Source organism: Salvelinus namaycush, chromosome 14, assembly GCF_016432855.1.
Source record: "Salvelinus namaycush isolate Seneca chromosome 14, SaNama_1.0, whole genome shotgun sequence".
Lineage (NCBI taxonomy): Eukaryota > Metazoa > Chordata > Actinopteri > Salmoniformes > Salmonidae > Salvelinus > Salvelinus namaycush.
Window position 1 is genome coordinate 31,306,794 of NC_052320.1, and position 13,374 is coordinate 31,320,167.

General features: G+C 40.6%; 1 protein-coding gene across 1 annotated transcript in view; it reads left to right on the plus strand.

The window, feature by feature from the left end:
- Positions 1–13,374, plus strand: part of rtel1 (regulator of telomere elongation helicase 1) — a 55,575-nt gene that overhangs the window by 12,431 nt on the left and 29,770 nt on the right. The window contains exons 12-22 of the mRNA XM_039007698.1: positions 295–392; positions 706–761; positions 1,127–1,210; positions 1,327–1,408; positions 5,938–6,070; positions 6,293–6,406; positions 8,037–8,077; positions 8,818–8,903; positions 10,611–10,688; positions 10,853–10,930; positions 13,035–13,181. Coding sequence (XP_038863626.1) covers positions 295–392; positions 706–761; positions 1,127–1,210; positions 1,327–1,408; positions 5,938–6,070; positions 6,293–6,406; positions 8,037–8,077; positions 8,818–8,903; positions 10,611–10,688; positions 10,853–10,930; positions 13,035–13,181 — 997 coding nt within the window. The remainder of the gene's footprint in view (positions 1–294; positions 393–705; positions 762–1,126; positions 1,211–1,326; positions 1,409–5,937; positions 6,071–6,292; positions 6,407–8,036; positions 8,078–8,817; positions 8,904–10,610; positions 10,689–10,852; positions 10,931–13,034; positions 13,182–13,374) is intronic.

Genomic DNA, 13,374 nt, shown 5'->3' on the forward strand with positions numbered 1-13,374 from the left:
CTCTGCCAAAGGGGATTCTATCATGTATTGACTCAGGGGTGTGAATACTTATGTAAATTAGATATTTCTCTATTTCTTTTTCAATAAATTTGCAAACATTTCAAAAAGCGTGTTTTCACTTTGTCATTATGGGTTATTGGGTGTAGATTGAGGATTTTTATTTATTTAATCCATTTAGAATTCAGGCTGTAACACAACAAAATGTTGAATAAGTCAAGGGGTATGAATACTTTCTGAAGGCTCTGTAGAAAGCGCTCATCCACATTCTGTACACTTTTAAATCATCCCTCTCAGCTTCATCTACGAGTTGTTCCAGAAGGCTCACCTCACATTCGACACAAGGACACCCATCTTTGAAGCCCTGGAGCAGATCACTGGATATCTGGCTGGAAGTGAGTCTCTCTGTTCATATGGCTTACCCTTTATTCAGCCATTCTGATGTGATATCAAGTTCAAATCTAAAATAACATTTTGAAAGCTAATTCAATGAAAATTCTAAAATGTTATTATTGGGCTGTTATATGTCCACTTGTCTGAAGTCCTGAGTCATTGTAGTCTTAGGATTTAAGTTACGCCTTCCATTATTTGCTTTCACTTTTCACTGCCTTTTTCTAGTACTGTACCTTACATTGTCATTCGAATGCTGAGTGTCTGAACATAGTTAGTGATGGCGGTGATACTATAAGTGTTTATTTCAATTAACAGAACCAGGCATATTCATGAACACAACTGGATTACAGAAATTGGCGGACATAATTCAGGTTTGGTGCACTTTTAAAGCGTTGTTTTTTTCTCTTCCTTTCATGTATTTATTTTTAATAACATTTTTACACTAAATGTGCAGATGTAAAAACAATGCATTGGAATTGAAAGATGTTGAGCACTTCTCAGACCTAATGATTTTCAGTGGGTTTCCTGTCCTACAGATGGGACAGAGGGAAGTACAGAAACAGGATCAGGGAAAGAAAGAAGAGGGGGACGATATAGAGGGATTAGAGAAGGGAGATGTGGTTGAAATAAAGCAAAATGCAAAGCATTGGAACAGGAACAATGTCCTTGTTTTAAGTCTATCAATGTATGTCCGATGTGAATACTGTATCATGTTCTTTCTCTTTTATCTCACTAGCTGGTGTTCTGCGTTGATACACAAGAGGGCAACAAAGGTGCAAACATGCCGCTCAACATGCAATCCAGCACCACTAAATTTAAGGTGTGTAATAGGCACTGCAGTCACTCACATCTGTGTCTGGAAATACAAATGCCAATCAGAATTGTAAATTTGAACCATGGTTTTAATACTGTTTTGGCACATATCATTTGTCACAGGTCCATATCCATAAAGACACCAGCCATCATAAGAAAAAACAAAATACTGATGTGTGGTCTTCATCTTCCTCCAAAAAACAAGGTAACAGTATGTCAGTCTTTGTTGAACAAATACATTTCTTCAAAAATGGAGAAGAGAGATTTATTTTTTCACTTACTTAGCGAATGCAGCTAGCTAGTTTAGCCTACACAAACACCCGGCTCAGAGAGAGATGTTATGTTAGCTACCTGGCTATGGCTATCCAAAACTGAAATTCTTCTAAGTCAAGCTGAGCTTTTGGTTTTCTTAATTTATTGCCACAGGCCCACCGGTGTAAATGCTAAACTGTTTGCTGACTGTACACTCTACTGCATGAGTGTAGTGGGTTTACTAATGCGTCAGTTCTATTAGCTATGCTAACTATGACGTTAGTTAGCTAATATGGTGACAACGATGTAGGCTGTGTAGCAGTTATGATAGGAAGGTTTGACTTGGAATGTTTTTTTTTGCCTGGTCACAGACAGCTAATGTGTTGTGCACTGAAGTCCACAAGTGAAGGGAAAATGTGAGAGAGGAGGATAGCGTGTAGATGTGAGAAGGAATTGCAAAGTGATCATGCTGTTTGTATCTGGCTGCAATGAAAGTGAGCTGTGTTTGCATGTGATCAGGGGTGTATTCATTCCGCCGATTCTGTAGAAAAACATTTCTTAAACGGAAGAAAACAGAACGAAACGGCCATAAACATACCAGAATTTGTCCAATAGAAACTCTGATTGGACTAATGATTACAACCTAGATCAGCAAGAGTGTGCAAGGCAGTCACCTTGATTACTAAAATGTTTCTCTCAACCTGTGCACCTACATTGTAAACTTTCATTCATAGGCTAGGTTGTAGCAACCTCATGATGACTATAGGGAAAATTTGAGTCTCATGTAGTAGCCCAAACATATCGATGTTACATTGAGCTGGGTGAATGGAATATGAATGATATGCTGTACTAGAAATAAGGTCATGCTCATTAAAAAAAAGTGATAATAATTGTCCTCCCTCATCTTAAACGGTACCGACCACCACAGGTAGATATTTCCTTCATTATAACAAAAATATTCTTAAAACATAAAGATAAGTATTTTTATATACATATCCTTTTTTATTTTTCAAAAGAATAAACATAGGCTTTTTCATGAACTGCTCTAACAGTAACACTATGAACACTGATCTCAAGTTGCCTAGACAAATGGGTTAATACTCCGTAGGACTACAGTGTATAGCACTAAGCAGTGCTGAATTAGAGATCCATCTATGTGAGGTGGCCTCTTGAGGACTCCATTGTAACTTTTGATTGGTAGCCTCCAATCATGATTTACAGTGCATTCAGAAAGTATTCATACCCCTTGACTTATTCCACATTTTGTTACAGCCTGAATTCGAAATGGATAAAATATAAAAACCCATCTACACATAACGACACAGTGAAAACATGTTAATTAGCTAATTTATTGAAAATGAAATGGAGAAATACTACATTTACATAGGTATTCACACCTCTTTGCAAATTGAGCTCAGGTGCATCCAATTTCCTTTGATCATCCTTGATGTCACTACAACTTGGGAGTCCACCTGTGGCAAATTCAATTATTTGGACATGATTTTGAAAGAAACACACATGTCTTTATAAGGTCCCACAGTTGACAGTGCATGTCAGAGCAGAAACTATACCATGAACTCCAAGGAACTGTTCATAGGTCTCCGAGAGAGAATTGTGCTGAGTCAAATATCTGGGGAAGGGAATAAATCATTTCTAGAGTGTTGAAAGTTTCCAAGCGTACAGTACCATTGGGAAATGGAAAAAATATGGATCTACCCAGACTCTGCCTAGAGCTGGCCATCCAACCAAACTGACCAACCGGCCAAGAAGGACCTTGGTCAGGGAGGTGACCAAGAACCCAATGACAGAACTACAAAAGTTATTTGGCTGAGATGGGAGAACCTGCCAAAAGGACAAGTCTCTGATTAGAGAAATGTTACTCTTTTGGCCTGAATGCAAAGCACTTTGTCTGGAGAAAACCAGGCACAGCTCAACACCCGTCTAATACCATCCCAACCGTGAAGCATGGTGGTGGCAGTATCATGCTATGGGGATGCTTTTTAGAGGCAGGGACTGGGAGACTGGTAAGGATAGAGGGAACAATGAATGGAATCAAATACAGGCAAATCCTTGATGAGAACCTGCTTCAGAGTGCAAACAACCTTAGACTGGAGCGAAGATTCAGAACAAGAATGTGAATCTCCTTGAGTGGCCCAGCCAAAGCCCAGACTTGAGTCCCATTGAAAAGCCCAGACTTGAGTCCCATTGAAAATCTGTGGGAAGACTTGAAGATTGCTGTTCACCACCGCTCCCCATCTAATTTAACCGAGCTTGAGAAAATCTGCAAGAAAGATTGGGAGAAAGTCCCCCAATCCAGTTGTGCAAAGCTGATACAGACGTACACATACAAGATGACTTAAAGCTGTAATCGCCGCCAAAGGTGCTTCTACAAAGGATTTCATTTAAAATAAATGTTTCTAACATTTCTAAAAACATGTTTTCCCTTTGTCATTATGGGGTATTGTGTGTAGATGGGTGAGAATGTTTCTCTCTCCATTTAATCCATTTAGAATTCGGCTGTAACACAACAAAATGTTGAATAATTCAACGGGTATGAATACTTTCTGAAGGCTCTGGCATTGGGCGATATTACGATATAATATCGCCCAACCCTTTGAGACACACCGTTGATGGTAACGACATTGTGATGTAACAGACGATAGTTTTTATATATTTATATTTTTTATCTACGATATTTTAACCTGTTTGTACATGACTGGCACCGCTGGAGTCGAGCAGTGCACAAAAGTGACCTCACAGCCGGGGACACGCCAATTCACCTTCCTATTCCCATTTGCCATTGCCTTTTTCAATAAATATATATATATGTAGACTTAGCCTACTATTAACATAATGTAAGAGTAGGCCTACAATGTATGTAGATGGAGCGGAGAGTGCCAAAAGCTGTGCAAAATGTCAGATGACATTTATCTCGCTCATCTCCAATGTCGGATGATCATGGGCCTTTTGTAGCAGACACTCCTTTTTAATCTGGCTTGTTTTTTTTCAAAGCTTAATTTCCCATTTTTGTCCCAATCGCCATTTTATTTGAATGTGACATGTTGGTCTAAGCATATTTTTCATGATTAACTTTAAAATGGATCTAGGAGGCCAGTAACAGAGTTTTATCTTAGAAAGTTATGTTTGTGAATAAAAACATGATATGGTAATGAGAGCGAGCGAGACAACCAACAATTGCAATATAGAATAATTGAATGGGAAGTTTAGACAAACCTTATAAGTTTCTGGCTTCCACCTGACCAAAGCTTTATGAAAAACAAGTTGTGTGCTGCAGGAAAATCCTTGCAAACCAACAGCCAATAATATAACCCTACACTAAATACAAATTGTATTAAATAAAGTTTGCAGTAAACGTTACATGTACAAGTTAATCTTCTAAACAGATATTTATATGATTGTGGAAGTGTTTATTCATATCCCTGAATTGCGCAACAGGTGTTACATAAGTTCTCACAGCAGCACTTTCAATAACCGGGAAGAAAAAATGTATGTCGCCTATAAAAAGAATAACCCACATTTGGATAGGCTACAAATTACACTAATTAGCTCTCCCAAGAAGACTGGCCAGTGATGTCTTCTATGGTGAACATGTGCTCTCAGTTGAACTCGTCCGAAATCACCATTTGAAAGGGTCTCGTGTCACACTGTAGGCCTACAACGTTGGGTTCCAAATCACCATTCAAAGTTAGCGGTACCACATATCACAATATGATTTATGTTTATTAATTTGCACACAAGAAAATACAATATTGGTAAGATTTCCACATTGTAGTCTAATGATTAGACTTTCATCGGTGGTTTGTGCATGACACAGGCTGCATTACAGATTGTTTACTGCATTGCTAGGCAACACAACGACGCGCCCCAGGTAAAAATAAATACATAGACGATACAATTGCGTATCAGTGATGTTTGGACAGGTTGATGGGACAATGTCATGCCAGACATCGCCCTACCCTAGAAGGCACTGTATCTAATGGAAACAGGGTGTTTCATGTATGTATTTTGAACACTGAGATCTCAGTCTGTATTCACAAAGCGTGTCAGTGTAGGAGTGCTGATTTATGATCATAATGAATAAGATTATATTGACGGGGAACCTGGGGCTTTATGTACCAAGCGTCTCAGTGATCAGCACTCCTACTCTGAGGCGATTTGAGAATAAAGGCCCTTGTACTACAGGTTGACATTGAGATCCCTGTACATTATAGAACAGAAGTCCACTGCTCTCTTCCTTGAAGAAAATCTGAATCAACCGGTCACTTTAGATCTAGCTAGAGGCAGTGTTGCTTGGCCATTCTCTATCCAAAATCTGTCTGCAGGCAACTGAGCTAGACAGAGTGTATTATGGACATCTGCGCTCATGTTTGGACCGAGTTCCCTGGTTGAATGATGTACCATGGTGGTTTACGATTTTAAGAAACCAGTGGTGATGTAATGTTTTCTGGTGGTGTATTCCAGGAAATGTTCTGAGTTACTGGTGCTTCTCACCTGGGTTCAGCATGCAGGAGCTGGTGAGGCAGGGCGTGCGCAGCATCATCCTCACCAGCGGTACCCTCTCCCCTCTGTCCTCGTTCACCTCCGAAATGCAAATGTGAGTGTGTCATTTGTCAACCACACACATACATACAAACACACAGAGGAAAAAAGCTATAACAGGAAATTAGCCATCAACTTTGTTCATCACATACTTGTCTTGTCATTTAGCAGATGCTCTTGTCCATAACATGAGACAGTTCTGTTTTTAGTGTTTTCTACTGACCGTTGGTTTCCTTTTTTGGGTTTCACTTCTTCTCTTGACCCCTTGCCCCCACAGTCCCTTTCCAGTATGCCTGGAGAACCCCCATGTGATTCAGCATGATCAGATCTTTGTCAGCATAATTGACCGCGGTCCAGACAGCGTGCAGCTCAGCTCAGCATTTGACCGCAGGTGGGCACCTCCACCGCTGTGATTACCCTCTCTGGGGTGATTATACAGTGCCTTTGGAAACTATTCAGACGCCCTTGACTTTTCCCACATTTTGTTACATTACAGCCTTTTTCTAAAATATATTAAAACATTCACTCCTCAATCTACACACAATACCCCATAATGACAAAGCAAAAACAGGTTTTTAGAAATGTACGATCATTTATCAAAAATAAAAACGTAAATATCACATTCACATACGTATTCAGACCCTTTACTCAGTACTTTGTTGATGCACTTTTGGCGGCGATTACAGCATCAAGTCTTCTTGGGTATGACGCTACAAGCTTGGCACACCTGTATTTGGGAAGTTTCTCCCATTCTTCTCTGCAGATCTTCTCAAGCTCTGTCAGGTTGGATGGGGAGCGTTGCTGCACTGCTCTTTTCAGGTCTCCAGAGATGTTCGATCAGGTTCAAGTCCAGGCTCTGGCTGGGCCAATCAAGGACTTTCAGAGACTTGTCCTGAAGCCACTCCTGCGTTGTCTTGGCTGTGTGCTTAGGGTTGTTGTCCTGTTGGAAGGTGAACCTTCGCCCCAGTCTGAGGTCCTAACCTGCTCTAGAGTGCTTTTCATCAAGGATCTCTGTACTTTGCTCCGTTCATCTTTGCCTCAATCCTGACTAGTCTCCCAGTCCCCGCCGCTGAAAAACATCCCCACAGCATGATGCTGTCAGGTTTTCTCCAGACGAAGCTTGGCATTCAGGCCAAAGAGTTCAATCTTAGTTTCATCAGACCAGAGAATTTTGTTTCTCATGGTCTGAGAGTCTTTAGGTGCCTGTTGGCAAACTCCAAGCGGACTGTCATGTGCCTTTTACTGAGGAGTGACTTCCATCTGGCCACTCTACCAATAAGGCCTGATTCATGGAGTGCTGCAGAGATGTTTGTCCTTCTGGAAGGTTGTCCCATCTCCACAGAGGAACTCTAGAGCTCTGTCAGAGTGAGCATCGGGTTCTTGGTCACCTCCCTGACCAAGGCCTGTTCTCCCGATTTGCTCAGTTTGGCCAGGCGGCCAGCTCTGGGAAGAGTCTTGGTGGTTCCAAACTTTTTCCATTTAAGAATGATAGAGACCACTGTGTTCTTGGGGACCTTCAATGCTACAGAAATATTTTGATACCCTTCCCCAGACAATTCCTTTGAACTCATGGCTTGATTTTTGCTCTAACATGCACTTTCAACTGTGGGACCATCTATAGACCCGTGTGTGCCTTTCCAAATCATGTCCAATCAATTGAATTTACTGCAGGTGGACTCCAAGTTGTAGAAACATCTCAAGGATGATCAATGGAAACAGGATGCACCTGAGCTCAATTTCAAGTCTCATTGCAAATGGTCTGAATACTTAAGTAAATAACCTATTTCTGTTTTTTTTTTAAATATAATTTTGCAACAATTTCCAAAAAAACAACTGTTTTCGCTTTGTCATTATGGATTATTGTGTGTAGACTATTTTTTTTTTTTAATCCACTTTAGAATAAGGCTGTAACGTAACAAAATGTGGGAAAAGTCAAGGGGTCTGAATACTTTCCGAAGGCACTGTATATATGATAATATAATTTTAGCTTAATTAACACACATTCACTATTTGTTTCAAAGGTTTGTCCCTGAAAACATGGCATCTTTAGGGAACACTGTTGGTAAGATGAATATATCCTACAAATTAATATCTGTCTGTTGTTCTTGATTTGCGGTGGTATTTGTGTATCTTGCCTTTGCAACCATGAGAGAAACTAGTTACACATCATAACTGTTTTTGTATATATTGCAGTGTTCATCAATGTTAAAACATAATGCCAGTCCTTTTTATACTGCAAAATGTTATTTGTGCATTGTTTAAAGTACTTGGGGTAATCAAATTGACTTGTCTCAGTAGTGATGTGTAGAGTTGTAGTGAGATGTTTTGGGGATTTAGAGGTATCTTTAAAAAAAAAATCAATGGTCCAAAGTGAACAAAAGTATTTAATGTATTGATTAATAACAACAAAGGCTATTAAAATATATATTTTTTACTGGTGTAATGTGTATCCTTAAATGTTATGTCATTGGTGTAAACACCTTGAAAATCACTCATTACAGAGATATACAAGGACCTTGAGAATGACCACCAGTGGCAAATTGTCATCGGGGGAGGGGTATATTAAAGGGATACTACTGAATTTTAGCAATGATGCCCGTTATCTACTTCACCTGAGTCAGATGAACTCGTGGATACCATTTGTTTCTCTGTGTCCAGTATGAAGGAAGTTAAAGGTAGTTTCACTAGACTTCCAGGCATTGCTCTAATGCTAGAGAGCATTGGCTCGAGAAACATACTGGAGACAACCCATTCTACTAAATTACCTAAATTCTCATTCTTTCTCTTTTTTTCTTTCTGCAGTGAATCTGGGCCGCGTTGTCCCTCACGGTTTGCTGGTGTTCTTCCCCTCTTACCCTGTGATGGACAAGACTCTGGAGTTCTGGAGGGTGAGTGCAGCTCAGGGATCCCTCAGAAGAGAGGTTGTCACCATTTGAACACCCTCAATTCAGCAACTTTTTTGAAATTCCACCCATACGTTGATAACTTTTTCTATGAAAGTACTTTTTAGGTTAGGATCTGAATATCAATCCATTTCCTGCAGCGAATGAGTTTGTGTTGAATTGACCCAAGGCCTGATGTAGAGGTATCCTTGTATGCGTACAGTTTGTGCTGATGCAGACTATACACTTCTATGGTTACCTACACATGGCAACAGTCGTTGCCATGTGTTGGTAACTGCGTGGATGCAAGGTCTGGAAAATGACATCACCGTAATGCAGAAATTCAACTCTGGAGCAGGCATAGGACCAGATCCAAAGCAGTGTATGTTGCCTAGACGGCTGAGAACAAGCGGTGTGATGAATCATAAATTAAAGACCTTATCCAGTGCCTTCAGAAAGTATTCAGACCCCTTGACTTGTTCCACAATTTGTTATGTTACAGCCTTATTCTAAAATTGATAAAATAAAAAAATCCTCAGCAATCTACACACAATACCCCATAATGACAATTGTTTTGCTAATTTATTAAAAATAAAACGGATACCTTATTTACATAAGTATTCAGACCCTTTGCTATGAGACTTGAAATTGAGCTCGGGTGCATCCTATTTCCATTGGTCATCCTTGAGATGTTTCTACAACTTGATTGAAATCCACCTGTGGTAAATTCAATTGATTGTACATGATTTGGGAAGGCGCGCACACACGTCTATATACTGTCCCACAGTTGAAAATACATTTCAGAGCAAAAACCAAGCCATGAGGTCGAAGGAATTGTCCGTAGAGCTCTGAGTGTCGAGGCACAGATCTGGGGAAGGGTACCAAAAATTGTCTGCACAATTGAAGGCCCCCAAGAACAGCGGCCTTCATCATTCTTAAATGGAAGAAGTTTGGAACCACCAAGAGTCTTCCTAGAGCTGTCCCCCTGGCCAAACTGAGCAATCGGGTGAGAAGGGCCTTGGTCAGGGAGGTGACCAAGAACCCGATGGTCACTGTGACAGAGCTCTGGAGTTCCTCTGTGGAGATGGGAGAACTGGAAGGCGAAGGTTCACCTTCCAACAGGACAACGACCCTAAGCACACAGCCAAGACAACGCAGGAGTGGCTTCTGGACAAGTATCTGAATGTCCTTGAATGGCCCAGCCAGAGTCCGGACATCTCTGGAGAGACCTGAAAATAGTTGTGCAGCAACGTTTCCCATCCAACCTGACACTGCTTGAGAGGATCTTCAGAGGAGAATGGGAGACACTCCCCAAATATAGATATACCAAGCTTGTAAAGTCATACTCAAGAAGACTTGATGCTGTAATCGCTGCCAAAAGTGCTTCAACAAAGTACTGAGTAAAGGGTCTGAATACTTATGTGAATGTGATATTTCATTTTTTTTAATAAATAAATTAGCAAACATTAATAAACCTGTTTTTGCTTTGTCATGGGCTATTGTGAGTAGTTTGAGGGGGGGGACAATTTACCAATTTTAGAATAAGGCTGTAACGTAACAAAATGTGGGAAAAGTAAAGGGCTGAATGCTTTCCGAAGGCACTGCGTGTGTAGGGGATCCTCCTGCTTCTTTATTGATGCTGAGCCTGTGATGAGAATCCTCTGGTCTTACTTAATATAATAACATGCTCTTCTATGCCTGCTTTTTTCCCAGGCAAACGGGCATGCCGACCGCATTGAAAACATAAAGCCCATGTTTGTAGAGCCCAGGGGAAAGGGGATGTTCACGGAGGTCAGTGCTGCAGACATTCCCATTTAAAACACTGCATGTACTCTGTCACTACCTGCAGTTTCGTGACCGTAACAGTAAATGACAGTCATCATGGGAATGTTTCTCCTGCACTATCTTTAGTACAGCGAAGCTAACTTAACCCATACCATTTCCCTTTTGTCTAGATAATTGATGGTTATTATGACAAAGTCAGTGACTCGAAATCTAAAGGGGGCAGCTTCTTTGCGGTCTGTCGGGGAAAGGTAAGACCTGTTTGTTTGTCATGGTCAGTCTGTCTTCACCATATCCTTGCCTGAAGTACTTCCTCTGCTCTGATGGCTTTATAGCACTTACTGGTTAAGATAGTCGCCCACTCACATACTGTAAATCACTTCTACCAAAAGGTCACTGTTTACCCTCCATGACCTAACATCGTCATGTTAGGGAAACATAGCATGCTACCTCATTTATAATGTCAACATAGCAGTTCCTGATTTTGGCAAAGCAGAATGTCACCAGGCCTCATTGGAAAAACAGCACACTATTATACGAGACCAAATTAACACATTCTACAGCACAACGACAGAGTCATTTTCTGGGAATGCTTTAAAGTCCAAAAGTTATGTGTAGAATTAGAAAGTTGACTGTCAGAAGTATTACAATCTAAATTTACTTTCAATCTTTGTCTGCATATTTCAAGACATTCCATATAAGGGTGCATCAGTCGCATGCATTCATGGATTTCAAGGGAAGCCAGGCTTCCTGAAAAAATTGAATGAATAAAAAATAAACGTTTTCTTCCCAAACACCGCTACTGGGGTGTAGTAAGATATCTGATGGGCTGGACGATACTGTTCTCGTCAATTATCTATAAAAAAATATATATACTTAAACTGGAAATCAACCAATCCTCCATCGTTAAGACAATGGAAAAAATCATATACTTCATTATGTCAATATTGAAAGAGCGCGTGCGATGGAGAGGAACAAAGTAATGCAATTTGAGGATGTAGCAGAGACAATTGCAGTTACTGGAGATAGGGGTGAGAATTTGTCTGGGCGGGTATGATGTCGTTGTCTGTTTGTATTGTGTAAAGAAATTGAGGAAAAACCTGCACACATGCCTCCGAGTTCTAGGCATTGCTCATACCTGAAAAATACTGCATTGTTTGAGAACCATTTCGCAGTAGAGAGATATATTTGAAATGGTGTCTATACAACCAGAAACTGGTTGATACAGTATGACCTCATCATGACTTAATTTCAACCAGTTTTGCCCATTGCATCCTCTCAAGCACTGGCTGCTGTTTTGTTATGAGTTTGAATTAAAACAAATAATGTACTTACATTTGTTCCTGGAGTGTTTCCCGTCGTAATCATTTCATTGGGTAATCTACTTCTTGTGAACAGAAACCTTATAAAAAATATTGTTTAAGCCTTTTGACATAAATATCGTGTAGCAAATTCGGGGGGTACCGCTGATCGGGACTTGAACCCGTGTCCAGTGACTATCAACCCAACACCTTAGCTGTTACGCCAAGAGATCCAAACCGCTTGACGAGGTCACACATCCACTACCCCTTCTTTCGGGGAAGCGTTCCCCGCGCCTCTCTATACCAAGTCCCTGAGTTTCACATGGCCCTCTGATGGCCTCACGGGTGCCATCCCACTTCTGACACCAATGTAGAAAATGAAAAAAGCAGAAATAATGCAGTGCGACTCGTTTCACAATTAGTTGGAAGATGTTGTCCCCTTTTTGTTCAGTCTCAGTGGAGGGAGGGGGCTGCTCTCTACCTCCCTCCGTTGAGACTGACCATTAGATTCAAGCACTGTCAGACCAGTGGAGAAAAAAAATTAGGATAATATATTTTCAATCGTCAATTTTATGCTCACTCAGCTGTGCTTCACAAGTACTACAACAACTGATCTATTACTGGTGTGATCATACCTCAAGTTTTGAAATATTATTTTGAAATGGTCTGAGAAGAACAACATTGGCAGGTCAATTCAAGCATATCCAATATGCAGTAATCTATTGGGCTAACCCTACTGCACAAACCTCGTTGTTCTAGAACTGTAAAAGGTTAATGTTGTTAATGTTGCATAGGCTTCTGTTTTTTTAAGTCATGTTTAAAATACAAATAAAATCTGAGCGGTAGATCTCGGCTTGCATTTTGACTCAAAGTGAAATTGACCACTACCTCAGCTGTCACGGCAAGATATCCAAACCTCTTAACGAGGTCGCTAAGTATTAGGTTAAGGTTGCTACAATTTTGACAACGCATGGAGACATCACTCTGAATTGATCTTAAGCCCATACATGATATTTTCTGTGTGCCTTGATTGGTTTCCTTGTACCTCTGCCAGGCCAGCGAGGGGCTGGATTTTGCTGACACGTATGGCCGAGGGGTCATAATCACTGGCCTCCCGTTCCCGCCCCGCATGGACCCCCGGGTCATTCTGAAGATGCAGTACCTGGACGAGATGTGCAGGAAGAAGACACCCGGGGTGCAGGTATGGAGGAAGCCCCTTCGCTGGTCCTCTGACTGATGATATATTACAGGATTTATTAGGGCTTCACTAATAGGTACCCTTACAGAAGTGAAGTTCATGTAAATTGTCAATTCACATTTTTTTTCACTAAAAACAAAACATATACTTTAAAACATATTTTTGGCAAAGATGTTCATGCACTAAGAAGTTGGAC